This window comes from Haliotis rufescens, unplaced genomic scaffold (genome assembly GCF_023055435.1).
Source record: "Haliotis rufescens isolate VD_foot unplaced genomic scaffold, xgHalRufe1.0.p SCAF_11, whole genome shotgun sequence".
Classification (NCBI taxonomy): Eukaryota; Metazoa; Mollusca; class Gastropoda; order Lepetellida; family Haliotidae; genus Haliotis; species Haliotis rufescens.
In genome coordinates this window covers 4,091,336-4,107,261 of record NW_025963791.1, presented here as the reverse complement: position 1 = coordinate 4,107,261, position 15,926 = coordinate 4,091,336, and the positions used below count along the sequence as shown (strand labels likewise).

Here is a 15,926-nt window from a genome sequence, read left to right as displayed (position 1 = left end):
TCTGTGTCTAGGGTCTGTGTTTTGGGTGTGTGTCTGGGGGTCTGTGTCTAGGGTCTGTGTCTTGGGGCTGGGTCTAGGGTCTGTGTCTAGGGTCTGTGTCTTGGATGTGAGTCTGGGGGTCCGTGTCTGACAGCTGTGTCTGGAGTGTATGTGAGTCTGTGTCTGGAGTCTGTGGTAGACACTAACCTGGTACACATGGTGTGAGTCGGTGGCAGTCCCTCTGATGAAGGCTGAAGGGATCCAGATGTTCACCAGGGTCCGAGTCAAAGCAAGGCTGGAAATCAACAAACAGTCAATGAAGGAAAAGTATGCAAATAATTAATAATTCAAAGTAAAGAAACATTTCTCTTATTATTTATTTCATTATGATTTTTTTCCTCCTCAAACAATACAAAGACAAACATGACAATACATACGCATCTGTGTCCCCCGGCAGGGAGTCTTCAATGGAGGCTTGGGAGTCATATGGAAGCTGAAATGAGTGAGAGAGCGTATCAGTCAGCATCAGTACAGCTACCATCGCAGTCACTGTTTCTCATTGGTAATGGGTAGCCCACTTGACTTAGTAGCAGCAAGTTGCTGTGGACAGTTGCATCCCCGAGCAGTGCCAAAAACCTATGATCATGGTTTCGAATCCTGGTTTGCCCTGATTATGTTCCTAGGTTTGTCAGCATATCTGTGCCAATTGGCTTCACGAAAGTCGTAAAGTTTAAGACCTGGATCACTTCAGGCTTTCCTTCCACATCAAGCTGACACACCCTGATATAACTGAAATACTGTTCAAAGCTGTGTTAAACACAACCAGTCAGATATCATGAGGTACTTAATCTCCTGGGTTACACGGTCTGGATGGTTAATGCCACATGCTTTTCTGCCACATCAAGCTAACATGCCATGGCATACATATGAAATACTGTTTAAAGTGGCATTTAACCCAAATCACTCATCCATATAGGCATTTATTGTGTAGCACAATATAAACAGTTTTCCGCATAGCAAATAGTTAAATAAAACAGCAGATAAATTAGCAGATAAAACACACACTTATAAAAGTTATATCCTACATTTATAACACATCTATAACCCAGTTAAAGATGCAGTTAAAACACACTTATAACATTTAAATCCTACATTTATAACACACGTCTATAACCCAGTTATAGATGCAGTTAAAACATTTATAACAGTTAAATCCTACATTTATAACACACATATATAACCCAGTTATAGATGCAGTTAAAACACATTTATGACAGTTATATCCTTCATATATAACACACATCTATAACCCAGTTATAGATGCAGTTAAAACACATTTATGATAGTTAAATCCTACATTTATAACACACGTTTAAAACCCAGTTATAGATGCAGTTAAAACACATTTATGACAGTTATATCCTACATATATAACACACATCTATAACCCTGTCATAGATGCAGTTAAAACACATTTATAACAGTAATATCCTACATATATAACACACACCTATAACCCAGTTATAGATGCAGTTAAAACGCATTTATAACAGTAATATCCTACATATATAACACACATCTATAACCCTGTTATAGATGCAGTTAAAACACATTTATGACAGTCATATACTACATTTATAACACACATCTATAACCCTGTTATAGATGCAGTTAAAACACATTTATAACAGTAATATCCTACATATAAAATGCAGTTATAATAAAAGGTAACCATGGTAACATACTGGTCCACGGAGGTTGACCAGCTCCTGGCGGAGTTGCTTCAGCAGCGTCTCCTTACTGTTGAGTTGACGATGCAGCAGCTCATTGAACTCCATCAGCTCGCCATGCATTTCTGCTACCTGTAACATTGTAACTAACTCTGTAACAGTAGCTCTCATGATTATTTATATATAGCCTAGTATTCTGAGTATGACGTTAATAATACGTAGGACTCTGAGCTATTGAAGGCCACTTTTTCATAGCAAAAATGTAGGATCATCTTGCCCAATGATGTCAACAGAATCATGATGTTCTATTCTTACTATCAATCATCCTTAGGGATCTCTCACTATCCTTGGAGTCAGTAATTGGGTGATTTGTTACATACCGGTAATCAATGTCTTCATTCATCATGTTTATCATAAACAATGTTTGAAGACATACCATGGTTTAGAGAATTGCAGAATATGCTGTGGACCTAGCTGAGAAATTTGCCACAATATTGAGTCATACCATGCATCTGATTCCTATATATTTGCATGCAAACTGGACTTATCACCAAATAAGAGTCATCAGGTGATGACATATCCCCCAGGTCTGGCGCAATTCAGAAAGGGTTTGGCTACTTATACCACACTTTTGGTTCACTGCCATTGGATACCTTCAGTTCAGTGAAGGAAAAAGAAAATGCTATTCAGTATTTTTCAAAATCCCAAATCATCACAAGGAACCAGTCCACCACTAGACTGAAACGAACCCCATCCCCAATGGAGTCTATGTCCAACTTCTTTCCATAAAAATTAAAAAAACACAAAAATTTGAAAAATCCCAAAATATCAAAAGGCACCACTTCAGTATGTGACTGATAGATTTGCCAAGTTTCGATTGAATACACTGAATGGTTTTCGAGTTCTGCCCCGGAAAAGGAAATGATTACAGACAGACAGACGGACGGACAGGCTGGCTGATCGCAATATCCCCCTGCATTATATGCCGGGGTCCACAATTAAAGAGTTAAACAATTAAAAATGGCAAAATACAAGTGGTTGTTACTTTTAGATATGTATGGAAATCCAAGCACAATGATAAAGGCCTCTTATTTCAATTGCCTTTGTAGTACATATATAGTGTGTCATGTATTCCTGCGCATGTCACGATATGTAACAAAACTTGTGCCACAAACATGACGATTGCCAAAAACAGCAATTTAATTATCGAAGTACATTTTATTTTTACAAACATTGTTACTGATCTACTTCAATGTATGCACAAAAGATGAAGACCAATCCTTAAATAAAATTTAGTAATTCAATTTCTAAATGTAGTGTCCTCCGGTTATCACTGGAAGTAGCAGGGAGCACCTAGTGGTCTATATGTTGGCTCCTCAAACTGAGGCCCTGGTTCGATTCCCCACATGGGTACATCGTGTGAAGCCGATTCTTGGTGTCAACCGTCATGATATAGCTGGAATAATGCTGAAAATCATGTAAAACCCAACTCCCTCACTCACTCTCATCATACCTGGATGAGTTTCTTCTCGTACTCCGATGCCTCGTAGCTGTAGTCAATCATGGGTTTCTCCGGGGGTATGGTTGGCTGGGGGTCCTCCAGGCTCACTCCCAGATTAGCTGACAAACACAAAATAACAAACAATTATTCAATCATTCTCTTACATGTAACATAAAACCTCAACAAGTTTGCAAAAGTTTTTAAAAAAAAAAATAACGTGTCTGATTAAAAATTATTGTATTTTGTTTCCTATTTTGTTTCAATTTTTGTTGATTTAAAGTACCATTAATAGGAATGTAAACTTAAACCTGACAAATGTTTTTCATATTTTTTAATTTTGACTCCTGCATTTTGGTCATGAAAACATGGTCTTCAGTCCTGACTTGTCTTCCAGAATCCCTTATGACACAGATCAAAAGATCATGCTTACTGGTTTGTAAATTCTGGTTATATCTGAACTTCCCCAGAGAATGTGGATATTAAAAGAATGTGAGTTCCCAGCATACCATCTTTGTTAACAGCCTCAGTCCTCAGGAGTTGTACAGCGTTCACATACTTCCGCAGCTGGTGCTTCAACAGCTCGTTCTCCCTGCACACAACAACACAGCAGCATGACACAGCCGAGACCCAGCAGACTAATGTATACACTACCCTACTACCGAAACTGTGTGAGATACCCCCACTATAGATTAGTGAAGGGTGTAGGGTGTAGGTGTACAGGACAAATGGGTATGAAAACAGTAAATAGCTCAGCAAGGTCAAACCAGTAACATTTATATAGGCTGACACTATGGAAACAGTGCTTGTCGCTATGGCAACTTACTTTGGTGATGCCTGTAGTATAGCAAGCTCCACTCGTTAACATTATGGCAGGCTGTAACTATGGTCAGAGTGCTTGTTCCCAAGGCAACTTGCATCTCCAACACCTCTATCTTAGCAAAGTCCAACCAGTAACATTTATATCAGCTGTAACCATGGTGACAGTGCTGGTTCCCATGGTAACTTACTTCTGCAATGCTTGTATCTTGGCAAGGTCCATCTCCTGCCGAGACTGCTGCTGCAACTTCAGCTCCTCAATTTCTGCCCGCAACATCGATGAAGTCTCCATCTCATGCTCCAACATCGCCTTCACTGACCTGAGGCATACAATGTATCATATGAGATGGGCAAATAGGTGGCAATGTTACATGTTTCCAATATAAGACTACTATCTTTGTTGTTACTGAAACACCCACATGCCAGTCGCCATGGCAACAGACTAAGCACCAGCCTATACCTATTCCATATCTAATCGCCTCTCCATGCAAATGTTGATGAACTTCCCCTTGATGCTGACTACAACTCACTTGTTCTGCTCCTCGACCTCATCCTTCCGTAGCATCATGGCAACTACAGCTTGTTTCAAGTCACCTACAATGAAAAACAATCAGTAAGTCTCTTCCCCTTTGTTTCTCATATCACTGACTAACAACAAATTTAAAACAAGAATTTAAATTGGTAACATCAGTTTTAAGTATTCTTAAAGGAAGCCATGTCACAATAAACGTTCCAAGAATGGAAGCATAATTACAGATATAAATTGTTAACATGATATAAACATGAAAATATGTCAGTTCAAAATAAAATTATCCACATATAATATTACTTTCAGTATTCTGACCAAAAATATTAACTGAGTTCTAATTTAATAAAATGAATTAGTTATTAGGGAAATATTACTTCAAATAAACTAAACATGACAAAGCTTAAGGAAAAGAAGTGAGAGGGAGGAGAGTATTAGTAAGCTGACAATGGTTAGTAGTGAAAGTGTATATGAGTAAAAAAAACTTGTGTGTTAGAAATTGTAATTAATATGAAAATATATGCAAAAAAATTGTAAGAGAGAAAGTATGTAGGACACAAGTGTGGAGAGTGAAGCAACGAAATCAACCCCAACCGAATGTCCTAGTGAGGAGCATTGTTAGTAGAAAAGGCTATGCTAGCTACTGCATGCCTATCAAGTAATCTTATCTCACTCTTCTCAGCTGCTGTCTTAGGGCTGGAGGGCAGGGCAATGGAACTAGTTGTGTGACACATACTCTGCCCACTGATTCCCTGCTGTTCCAACACTTCGTCAATACTGCCACCATCTCCTTGAGTACGAGGGCTGGAACAAATGGACATGTGAAGCATGCTTCTAAACACTTCATATTATGTGAGTGACCAAGTGACTGTTTGTTTTGTTTGTTTCTTAATACCGCACTCGGCAATATTCCAGCTATATGAGGGCGGTCTGTATATAATCGAGTCTGGACCAGACAATCCATTGATTGACATCATGAGCATCGCTAAATGCAATTGGAATACTCATGAAAAGCATCAACCAAGTCAGCGAGCCTGGCCACACGATCCCGTTAGTCGCCTCTTACAAACAAGTGACTGAGTGAGCTTGGTTTAATGCCGTTTTGAACAAGAATTCAGTTATAATACTGCATTTATTACTTCATTTTGTTATGCCAATTTATATACTTAACTGCAAGTGAACTGTAAATTGATACATGGAAATTAATAATTACCTCCCTTGAACTGTTTAGTTATAATCAATCAGAGACAACAAATGGGCAGAACATCACTTAATTTGTTGACTACAAATCAGACACTATAGTATTATGGACACTATTGCAAGAGGCATGTGATACTGACCTCTGATTGAGCCCCTTCTGTACCATAGCCAGTGCCAGGGCAGCCGACTCCACTTCCTCTCCCGTATACCCCAGAACTTCAGAGTCCACTGTATATAGCATTGTATTCACTAGGTATGAACAGGGTTAATAGCATGTCATTTCTCACAGTAACATTGATGTTCAACCTACATTTTAAGGCCTTCTCTTTCTCATTGGATGGTTTACATAATTTTGTTTTCTCATAACATTTGGTCAGCTGTCAAAATATAAAATATATTAGTGCTAAAGCATAGTAGCTCACCTGGCTATGTAGCATAATTCACAAATGTTGCTGTTAGCATTCATATTCAAATATGTTGAGCATTAATACTGAAGATTAAAAACACTTAAATCCTAATGATTTCATTTTCTTTGGTTTGTTTGTTGTTCAATGCCACACTCAGCAATCTTTCAGATAAATAATGGCAGCATGTAAGTTCTTGAGTCTGGACAAGACAATCTTGATCAACTTTATCAATAATGACATTACGTTTTGACATCAACATTATCAATAATGACATTACGTTTTGACATCAACTTTATCAATAATGACATTACGTTTTGACATCAACATTATCAATAATGACATTACATTTTGACCATCAACTTTATCAATAATGACATTACGTTTTGACATCAACTTTATCAATAATGACATTACGTTTTAATCATCAACTTTACCAATAATGACATTTCGTTTTAATCATCAACTTTATCAATAATGACATTACGTTTTGACCATCAACTTTATCTGGACCCAGATAACATGTTACTCAAGACACTGTATACGGCGCTACACAAGGCAAAATGGGATATTAGTGTTAGTATCCCATATCAGTGTCAGGGCTTGGACACATTAGTAGGAAATGCAATCATTTTGTATATCATTGCAAAGTGTTAGTTGTAAAATATACATAGTATATTAGTTAAGATAATAACTTCTCTTAGGACAAGAGGTCCTCCGCCACAAGCAAGGGAAACTGTTATTTGGCGCATAGAATAAATATATCACATAGATACTCACCTGACTGGCTCTGAGAGGAATTTCTGCCACTAGGTGGCGTCAAGTCAATAGGTTGACCTGACCGTGAGAGGGGCGTCAAAGTTGCTGTACTCTCCCTGAACAGAAATGAACATCAGTTCACTGACATACGAAAGGCAAATGCATCAGAGTCTGTCGTCTGCCGGGTTGTCACTATGAACATGCAGAATACAATTCCACTTATCATACCTCCATGTCAGAATGATGAGATCTGACTGGTCCACATGATCTTGATAGAATACTGTGTCACCTGCCTTGGAGGGTAATAAATTTCTCAGCGGGGTAATAAATATCCGCCATGAGGTGGCACATGGATTTCTGATAGGCTCAATAAATCCCTTATACCCTGCTTCAAAGCAAAAAGCTGCAAAAAGTCACATGACATAGCACAAGTTAACCTCAACTCAATTGAACAGCTGTTTTCTATCAAGTTTGAAATATATTTGTGTTAATTCTTTTACAATGTCACATTAAAACTTGTCGGTAGGATAAATTCATTGTAGCAGGATCACGAGGGGTACATGGGGTTTAATGTTAGGTTTTATACCATTCGCCTCCGGCTCTTGGTTAAAACCGAACACGGGATGCATAAAACCCCATATACCCCTCGTGATCATGCTACAACATATATTATTTTACAGGGGGTTTGAGTGGGTGTTGGAGATTTTTCTTTGAGACTGAAAATTTTCTCAGTCACTGCTTCAATGTCTACTTTCCTGCAAGGAAAAACTTGACATTTCCTTTTTTATAACACATTCCTGTCAAGTCATCCAGCATGTCCAACAAACAACATTGTTTGTGAGCAAAATCTAAGTCAACGTTTCAAGTGGACTTCTGGTCACAAAATGCATCCTACTCCTCTCATTTAACAGACAAATCATAAGTTTGCCATACAGAAACATCTGTCTATAGTTATTATACTCAGGTGTCTGTCTCACTGTGGGTCCCAGTATCCTTGCTAGTTTTTGAGCTGACTAAGGAAGATTGGATAGTTAGGGTCAGGGACTTGGCGAACAGCTTGTAATCGGGACCCTCTGATGGCGGGGATTGTTGCTCATGCATACAGTGGCTGACTTGTCTGGACCAGACTTGATTATTTACAGGCCGCAGTGATGCATCAACAGTCACTTGCTCTGCGACTCTCATCACTAATGTGTCATGAACATTCCTCAGTTCCATATGAAACATGTCTAGCCACTGTGTCCTAGTAAGTTTGAATCAAGTTGATCTAAACTCACTTTTTTTGCTTCCTAACTAAATTTTATGATGTTTTATGATGCACCATTACAATATCTAGGATACTAATGATCCTCTAGGGATAGGTCTGGAGGACTTTCAAAATTTAAAAAAATCAGCAGTGATTTATATGTAATTGAGGATAATTCTTCTCTGGGTGACTCATTGCATTTAACTTTTTAATTCTATCCTTGTGACAGACCTGTATTAATAATATTAATAATTTAATAGTGATATTAATAAAAAGATAAAGAAAAAACAACATAGTGACATGAACATCAAAATGATCAAATATCTCTGCATTTGCACTGACCTACTTCCAGTATCACTGCAGGTACGTGACCCACTTCAACACGCTTGCCGCAGACAAGCTGAAAGTCAATTTGCTTCTCGTACACATCCAAAAGTAAACCTTAACTTGTGAGGACCTCAAGACACGCTACAAGGGGAGTTTGGGTGGGTCGCAACCAGAGAAGAAACCTCCTTAATTACTCAAAAATCACTGCTGATTTCTTGAAGTAATTTTCGTATAATTCTTCTCTGGGGTGACTCATGGCATAATCCCCTGACTCCCTTAGGGTCTTCTCTGACAGATGTTGGCATGCATAATCTAGAGGACCAGTGACCTCAATGAGCCATATGATGTCCTTGTCCTTGTCCTTAACCATGAACCAGTTAGGATCCTATAGTTCTAGGTGGAATCGCGAACAGCGAGAAATTTACATGACGTCACCTCTGACAATAAGCAAACCATCAGTGAGTGAGTTTGGTTTAACGCCGCTTTTAACAGTATTCCAGTCATATCACGGCGTGTCAGCTTAATGTGGGAGGAAAGCCCGAAGTGATGCAGGTCTCAGAAGTTTACCACTTGGGTGAAACCCACGAGCATGGGTATGGTGCTGACAAACCTAGAAACATAATCTGTGCAAACCAGGATTTGAACCCACAATCATAGGTTTCTGGCGTGCCCAAGGGACGCAACTCTGCACAGCGAATCGCGGCGCCTTAGACGACTGTGCCACCCGTGACCCCAAGCAAACCATGAACCAGTTAGGATCATATAGTTCTAGGTGGACTCGCGAATGGCGAGAAATTTACATGACGTCACCTATGACAATAAGCAAACCATGAACCAGTTAGGATCACATAGTTCTAGGTGGACTTGCGAACAGCGAGAAATTTACATGACGTCACCTCTGACAATAAGCAAACCATGAACCAGTTAGGATCACATAGTTCTAGGTGGACTTGCGAACAGCGAGAAGTTTACATGACGTCACCTCTGACAATAAGCAAACTATGAACCAGTTAGGATCACATAGTTCCATATACTAGCGCACTTTTAGCAACATTCCGTTAGGTAACAACCAATATTGCTATAAAAAACAATACAAAAGAAGCACGACTACCAATTCACCTTGCAACTCGTGTTGTCAATACCAATTCCCAGAATAGCAGGCTAAATCAGTCTATTACAAGCATAGGGGTGCAATGTGTAGTAGCTATTGCGTTGTGTTTGAATGGGTTTTTTTCCATGGAAAAGGACAAACAACATAACTACAGTAGAATATGGGTATATGAATCAAAAGATTACAAATAAACCCACTTCAATGCTTCTTCCAATCCTGTCCACTCCTGCTGAAAAGTGCTGTATTATAGGTTGTTGGCCAGTTGTAACACCATCAAACGAGAGTCCTTACAGTGGACTTCGGTCACAAGCGTCAGTTAGTCTGCTCGACCCATGTACCTCATCCCCATACAGCCATCAATCCCGTAGCCACCAGCAATATTGTCGCATGGTCTAGGAATCAAATGGGCCCAGCACCTGGCTCACAAACTGAACCTCAGGCTGATTCCAGGGCGGCTGTGTATCCCTGTGAGGGCACGATGGCACCCAGGGGATAATTAGCTTTGGGAACAGAAACCCCGAGCTGTTGAGTGTTCAGAGGGAATGATTCCACCAAGCACCTGTAAGCCGCTCGCAACTCGATGGGCCTCAAGCTGAAAGAAGGCATAACCCTGGGTGGTGCCTTTTGGGTTCCCCTAGACATCAACACCTGAGTTACTACAGCCTACATGATCTACAACCGGTAGCCACAGAATGGTACCTATATAAACTGAGACAACTGATGCAGGTACATGTAATGCAACCACCGTAATAACAACTGACACCTTGTGAGGTTTTTCTTTATTATCACCCTTACACAATGTGAAGTGTCGGAAGACATTATATACAAAACAAAAACCTTGGGTTGGTTGAGAGCTGTCAATCCGGACCACTCCATACGAGTGACAAAAGCTAATTGACTTTTAGTCGGGTTGCGGCACGCATGTTGAAGTGGGTCACGTGGTACCTGCAGCGATACTGTAAGTAGGTCAATGCACACGCAGGGATATTCGAGGATAATGTCGCAATGTTGTTGTTTTTTTCTTAATCTTTTTATTAATATCACTATTAATACAGGTCTGTCACAAGGATAGAATTTAGAATGTACTAGAAAAGTTTGGATGGCCTTTCAAAATAATTCTTGTATCATAAAAACGAACATGACCGACTTCTGAGTGCAGTAATATATTGTCATAAATCCCCTCTCTAGAAAACCTACCCTAATTCCACATCTTCTGAACTGAATGACCCTAGACTTGACCTTGACAATCCATCTGAAGATGTCTGACTCACAATAGGAGCTGCCTTATTTGATTGGCCAGAGTTGCCTCCCTTTGAAGAGAATCCATCACCTGGATCTCCATTTCTCATTTGAACACCTGTTTTGTCCTCCATATTGTCTGACATATCCTTGATGGAATCCTCCCTGGATATGGGATCAGAGCTGACGGAGCTGTGGGGAGACTTCCTGGACTTGGCGGTCACTGACCCCGATTCACTGAACACATCAGCATCGTCCTCATCAAAGCTGACAATGTTTGCTATCTTCTTCTTTTTCTTTTTTTCCTTCTTTTTGGCACTCTCTGCAATTTCTACAAACATACAAAATCTCTTTAACTTTATAGACTACATAGAATGTCATATGGCTTTTGGTGGCAAATCTAATTTTTATTGCCATTTACATCCCTAGCAAAAAAATGCATCAAACAATGGACCTACCCTACTATTGTCCCCAGCTAGGAAACAAAAGGGAGCTACCTTTGTCCCTGGCTATGAAACAAGGGACCTACCATTGTCCCCGGCTATGAAACAAGGGACCTACCATTGTTCCTGGCTATGAAACAAGGGACCTTCCATTGTCCCTGGCTATGAAACAAGGGACCTACCATTGTCCCTGGCTGTGGAAAAAGGGTCCTATCATTGTCCCTGGCTATGAAACAAGGGACCTACCATTGTCCCTGGCTATGAAACAAGGGACCTACCATTGTCCCTGGCTGTGGAAAAAGGGTCCTATCATTGTCCCCTGCTATGAAACAAGGGTCCTATCATTGTCCCTGACTGGAAACAAGGGACCTACCTTTGTTCCTGGCTATGAAACAAGGGACCTTTCCATTGTCCCTGACTGGAAACAAGGGACCTACCATTGGTTCCGGCTATGAAACAGGGACCTTTCCATTGTTCCCGGCTGGGAAACAAGGGACCTATCATTGTTCCCGGCTAGGAAACAAGGGACCTACCATTGTCCCTGACTGGAAACAAGGGACCTACCTTTGTTCCCGGCTATGAAACAAGGGACCTACCATTGGTTCCGGCTATGAAACAAGGGACCTACCATTGGTTCAGGCTATGAAACAAGGGACCTACCATTGTCCCTGGCTGTGGAAAAAGGGTCCTATCATTGTCCCTGGCTATGAAACAAGAGACCTACCATTGTCCCTGGCTATGAAACAAGGGACCTACCATTGTCCCTGGCTGTGGAAAAAGGGTCCTATCATTGTCCCCTGCTATGAAACAAGGGTCCTATCATTGTCCCTGACTGTGGAAAAAGGGTCCTATCATTGTCCCCTGCTATGAAACAAGGGTCCTATCATTGTCCCTGACTGGAAACAAGGGACCTACCATTGGTTCCGGCTATGAAACAAGGGTCCTATCATTGTCCCTGACTGGAAACAAGGGACCTACCTTTGTTCCTGGCTATGAAACAAGGGACCTACCATTGGTTCCGGCTATGAAACAAGGGACCTACCATTGGTTCCGGCTATGAAACAAGGGACCTACCATTGGTTCCGGCTATGAAACAAGGGACCTTTCCATTGTTCCCGGCTAGGAAACAAGGGACCTATCATTGTTCCCGGCTAGGAAACAAGGGACCTACCTTTGTTCCTGGCTAGGAAACAAGGGACCTACCATTGTCCCTGACTGGAAACAAGGGGCCTTTCCATTGTTCCCGGCTAGGAAACAAGGGACCTATCATTGATCCCGGCTAGGAAACAAGGGACCTACCATTGTCCCTGACTGGAAACAAGGAACCTACCTTTGTTCCCGGCTATGAAACAAGGGACCTACCATTGGTTCCGGCTATGAAACAAGGGACCTACCATTGGTTCCGGCTATGAAACAAGGGACCTACCATTGGTTCCGGCTATGAAACAAGGGGCCTTTCCATTGTTCCCGGCTAGGAAACAAGGGACCTATCATTGATCCCGGCTAGGAAACAAGGGACCTACCATTGTCCCTGACTGGAAACAAGGAACCTACCTTTGTTCCCGGCTATGAAACAAGGGACCTACCATTGGTTCCGGCTATGAAACAAGGGACCTACCATTGGTTCCGGCTATGAAACAAGGGACCTACCATTGGTTCCGGCTATGAAACAAGGGACCTACCATTGGTTCCGGCTATGAAACAAGGGACCTTTCCATTGTTCCCGGCTAGGAAACAAGGGACCTACCATTGTCCCTGACTGGAAACAAGGGACCTATCATTGTTCCTGGCTATGAAACAAGGGACCTACCATTGGTTCCGGCTATGAAACAAGGGACCTACCATTGGTTCCGGCTATGAAACAAGGGACCTTTCCATTGTCCCTGACTGGAAACAAGGGACCTACCTTTGTTCCTGGCTATGAAACAAGGGACCTACCATTGGTTCCGGCTATGAAACAAGGGACCTACCATTGGTTCCGGCTATGAAACAAGGGACCTTTCCATTGTTCCCAGCTAGGAAACAAGGGACCTATCATTGTTCCCGGCTAGGAAACAAGGGACCTACCATTGTCTCCGGCTATGACTGCATGGGGCTCCTCCTGAATGTCCGGAGCCGACCCATGATCAGCAGTGTTGTTGACATGTACATTGTTAGACAGATGGTGTGCTCTGTTCAGCTCTGGCCGGTCAATGGTGATAGCAAACAAAATAGAACCAAGACCTGCAGAAGAATGTACAGATTTTGATAAAAGAATACTTTTTTATTTCACATAATAAAATATTACATATAACTTAAACCAAATGCTAAATGAAAAGACACAATTCTTTTCCTGAAATAGGTCCTATTTTTTAGCATTTAAAATAAAAACATTTAAAACTTTTGACTGAGAGAGTAACACCAAACAGACCCAAGGTTATGACTTTTGCATAGTGGTAAATTTACTTTGTAAATTCATTTTTGGCTAGTGGTATGCCTTTGTCTGTGACTTCACAAGAGCTACCCCTGTACTTGAGAGTTATCTCCCTTCTTACTTACAACTTGTTGCTGGTTTACAGACAAGATTGAATATTAAGTGAGGCAGCTATGTATGGATCATAGTTGTATGGAAAATGTAAGGTAACTACGTCCGCCGGTGTCAAATGGGCCTCAGCTGTAGATAGTTGTACAGCTTGCAGTAAAGCAGGAAAATGACACCTGGAGCATACAAGTAGGGCAAATTTGTGTAAAGCATTAGAGGATATTGCATATTTTAAGTCACATGCAATAGCACTGCTACAATGGATGACTGACACCTACCGGCCGACATCATGGGCAGCATGCTGCTTCTCTCTTGGTCGCGGAGGAATGCCCATTCTTCATAAAATTGACTGAAAGTAAAAGACAAAGTTTGTGTTTCCAGATTTGCTGCTTCAGTATTCTTTACACACTTGCTCAGTCTTTCCTTCTTAGGTAATCATGCATCACATCCCTTCAAAGCTGCCTGGAGAACTGAAGGTCGATGGCTCGATACCCTGCAGCGTCATAGCAAAAGGTGTTAAAGGTGTTACCATCCCTGGAGCTTGCCATTAAGGGGCTAAAACAACGACAAGTCAGCTCGGAGTCAGTATACTGTGACTGAGGGGGGTATTCATGTTAAACGGTTGAAACGTATCTCAGGGGGCTAGCAGTATAAAATTGGCATTTGTTCGGACTAGTACAATGTGCCTGTCTCTCTCCACTATCCTCACTATCGACATGAGCTTGTCTCTTCCCACCATCTCCCCTGAGCATGTACTCGCTATCAATGAACCTCTCTCTCCACTATCCCCCCTGTCCTCACGATTAATGAGTCTGTCTTTTTCCACTATCTCACCTGAGCATGTCCTCGCTATCGATGAACATGTGCATGTATCTCTCCAGGGAATGTTCATTGAATGAGGCTCGGAGCCAAGCCCGTCCTCGTCCAGCATCAGTGTTGATGGTCTTGAGGTTGGCGAAGCGTTGTAGTTCATGTTTAGTCAGGACCTCCTTTGCATACTGCCAGAAGGCTGGTGAACACAAACACTCTCATCAGAACTCACACCATGCAGTACAAAACTGTCATCACAGCTTCACCTACTCGTACTGGCGCCTTTGCATGATATAAGGCAGAATGTTGATATTTTCAGATATATTCACATGTAGCTCATAATATATATATCATGCAAAACCATCTTCCTGAGGTAAGTGAGTTAACTGACTATAAAAGTCCAGTTTCCACCCTTACCGAACTAGGCTGGTATTATGGATTCCATTTTGGCTGGACTAACGAGTCTATGCATAGTCCAATCAAAATCGCGTCCTGAAATTCGGTTCATAAACGGTCATGCAGATTTTGGTCGGTCGGAGGATTTGCAAAGCATGTGCACCGTTAACTAGTCGTCAACAGATATTTTCTAAATCTTTTCATGTTTTAAATAAAGGTGCTCACGTGATTCGATGCACTTCGCGATGTAATACTTGTTTTATCACAATATATAGATCTTGATTATTGATCAGATCGTCTTGACTGGGCGCCGCCGTTTTGTTTGAAGCAAATGGAAGTGATACGAGAGGTGGAATTTGATTGGTCCATAGGAGAGGCATAGAAGAGACATAACTCGTAATAGCCACTGGTGGCACTACGATCGAGCCCAGGAATTCAAGCCTAGTTCGTCAAGGGTGGAAACTGGACTTTTAAAGTCAGTTAACTCTCTTGCCTCGGGAAGATGTCCAAAACTGTCTCTCACAGGAGATATCGCTTGGGTGAGATCAAGCGATATCTACACTGTAGATATCGCTGCAATGAAATAGCATCACAATGCTTTGCAGACCATTGTGACGTCATTGGTTACCATGACGTCACAATCAAATGACATCCCTAATCATGCTAATGGCTCTGCTACTGAAGCTGTTAGCAGTACTTTTTACACTTAAGACACTGCTTATTACTGTCTACAAACTGAAAAAGTTGGAAGAATGATGTTGGATGATAAATAAAATCTCACCCGAGTGTCTTTTGATATCAAATAATTATATCAACACTTGTTGATAAAAGTGGAAAAAATCCTCGACAAGCCTCGTATTTATCCCACTTTTATCAACTTGTGTTGATATATTTGATATCAAAAGACACTCGGGTGAG

General features: G+C 41.2%; 1 protein-coding gene across 3 annotated transcripts in view; it reads right to left on the bottom strand.

Annotated features, from left to right (window-relative positions):
* LOC124134327 (sorting nexin-29-like) overlaps positions 1–15,926 on the bottom strand; it is a 31,549-nt gene that overhangs the window by 6,666 nt on the left and 8,957 nt on the right. Inside the window, exons 6-19 of one of the 3 annotated variants that reach the window (XM_048392128.1) lie at positions 14,637–14,811; positions 14,081–14,151; positions 13,349–13,504; positions 10,797–11,169; positions 6,937–7,031; positions 5,893–5,980; positions 5,226–5,356; positions 4,557–4,620; positions 4,218–4,346; positions 3,717–3,799; positions 3,223–3,329; positions 1,725–1,841; positions 417–472; positions 187–274 (exon numbers count right to left, since the gene is read on the bottom strand). In XM_048392128.1, coding sequence (XP_048248085.1) covers positions 187–274; positions 417–472; positions 1,725–1,841; positions 3,223–3,329; positions 3,717–3,799; positions 4,218–4,346; positions 4,557–4,620; positions 5,226–5,356; positions 5,893–5,980; positions 6,937–7,031; positions 10,797–11,169; positions 13,349–13,504; positions 14,081–14,151; positions 14,637–14,811 — 1,733 coding nt within the window. The remainder of the gene's footprint in view (positions 1–186; positions 275–416; positions 473–1,724; positions 1,842–3,222; positions 3,330–3,716; positions 3,800–4,217; positions 4,347–4,556; positions 4,621–5,225; positions 5,357–5,892; positions 5,981–6,936; positions 7,032–10,796; positions 11,170–13,348; positions 13,505–14,080; positions 14,152–14,636; positions 14,812–15,926) is intronic. The other 2 variants (XM_048392129.1, XM_048392130.1) reach the window with 2 other exon arrangements.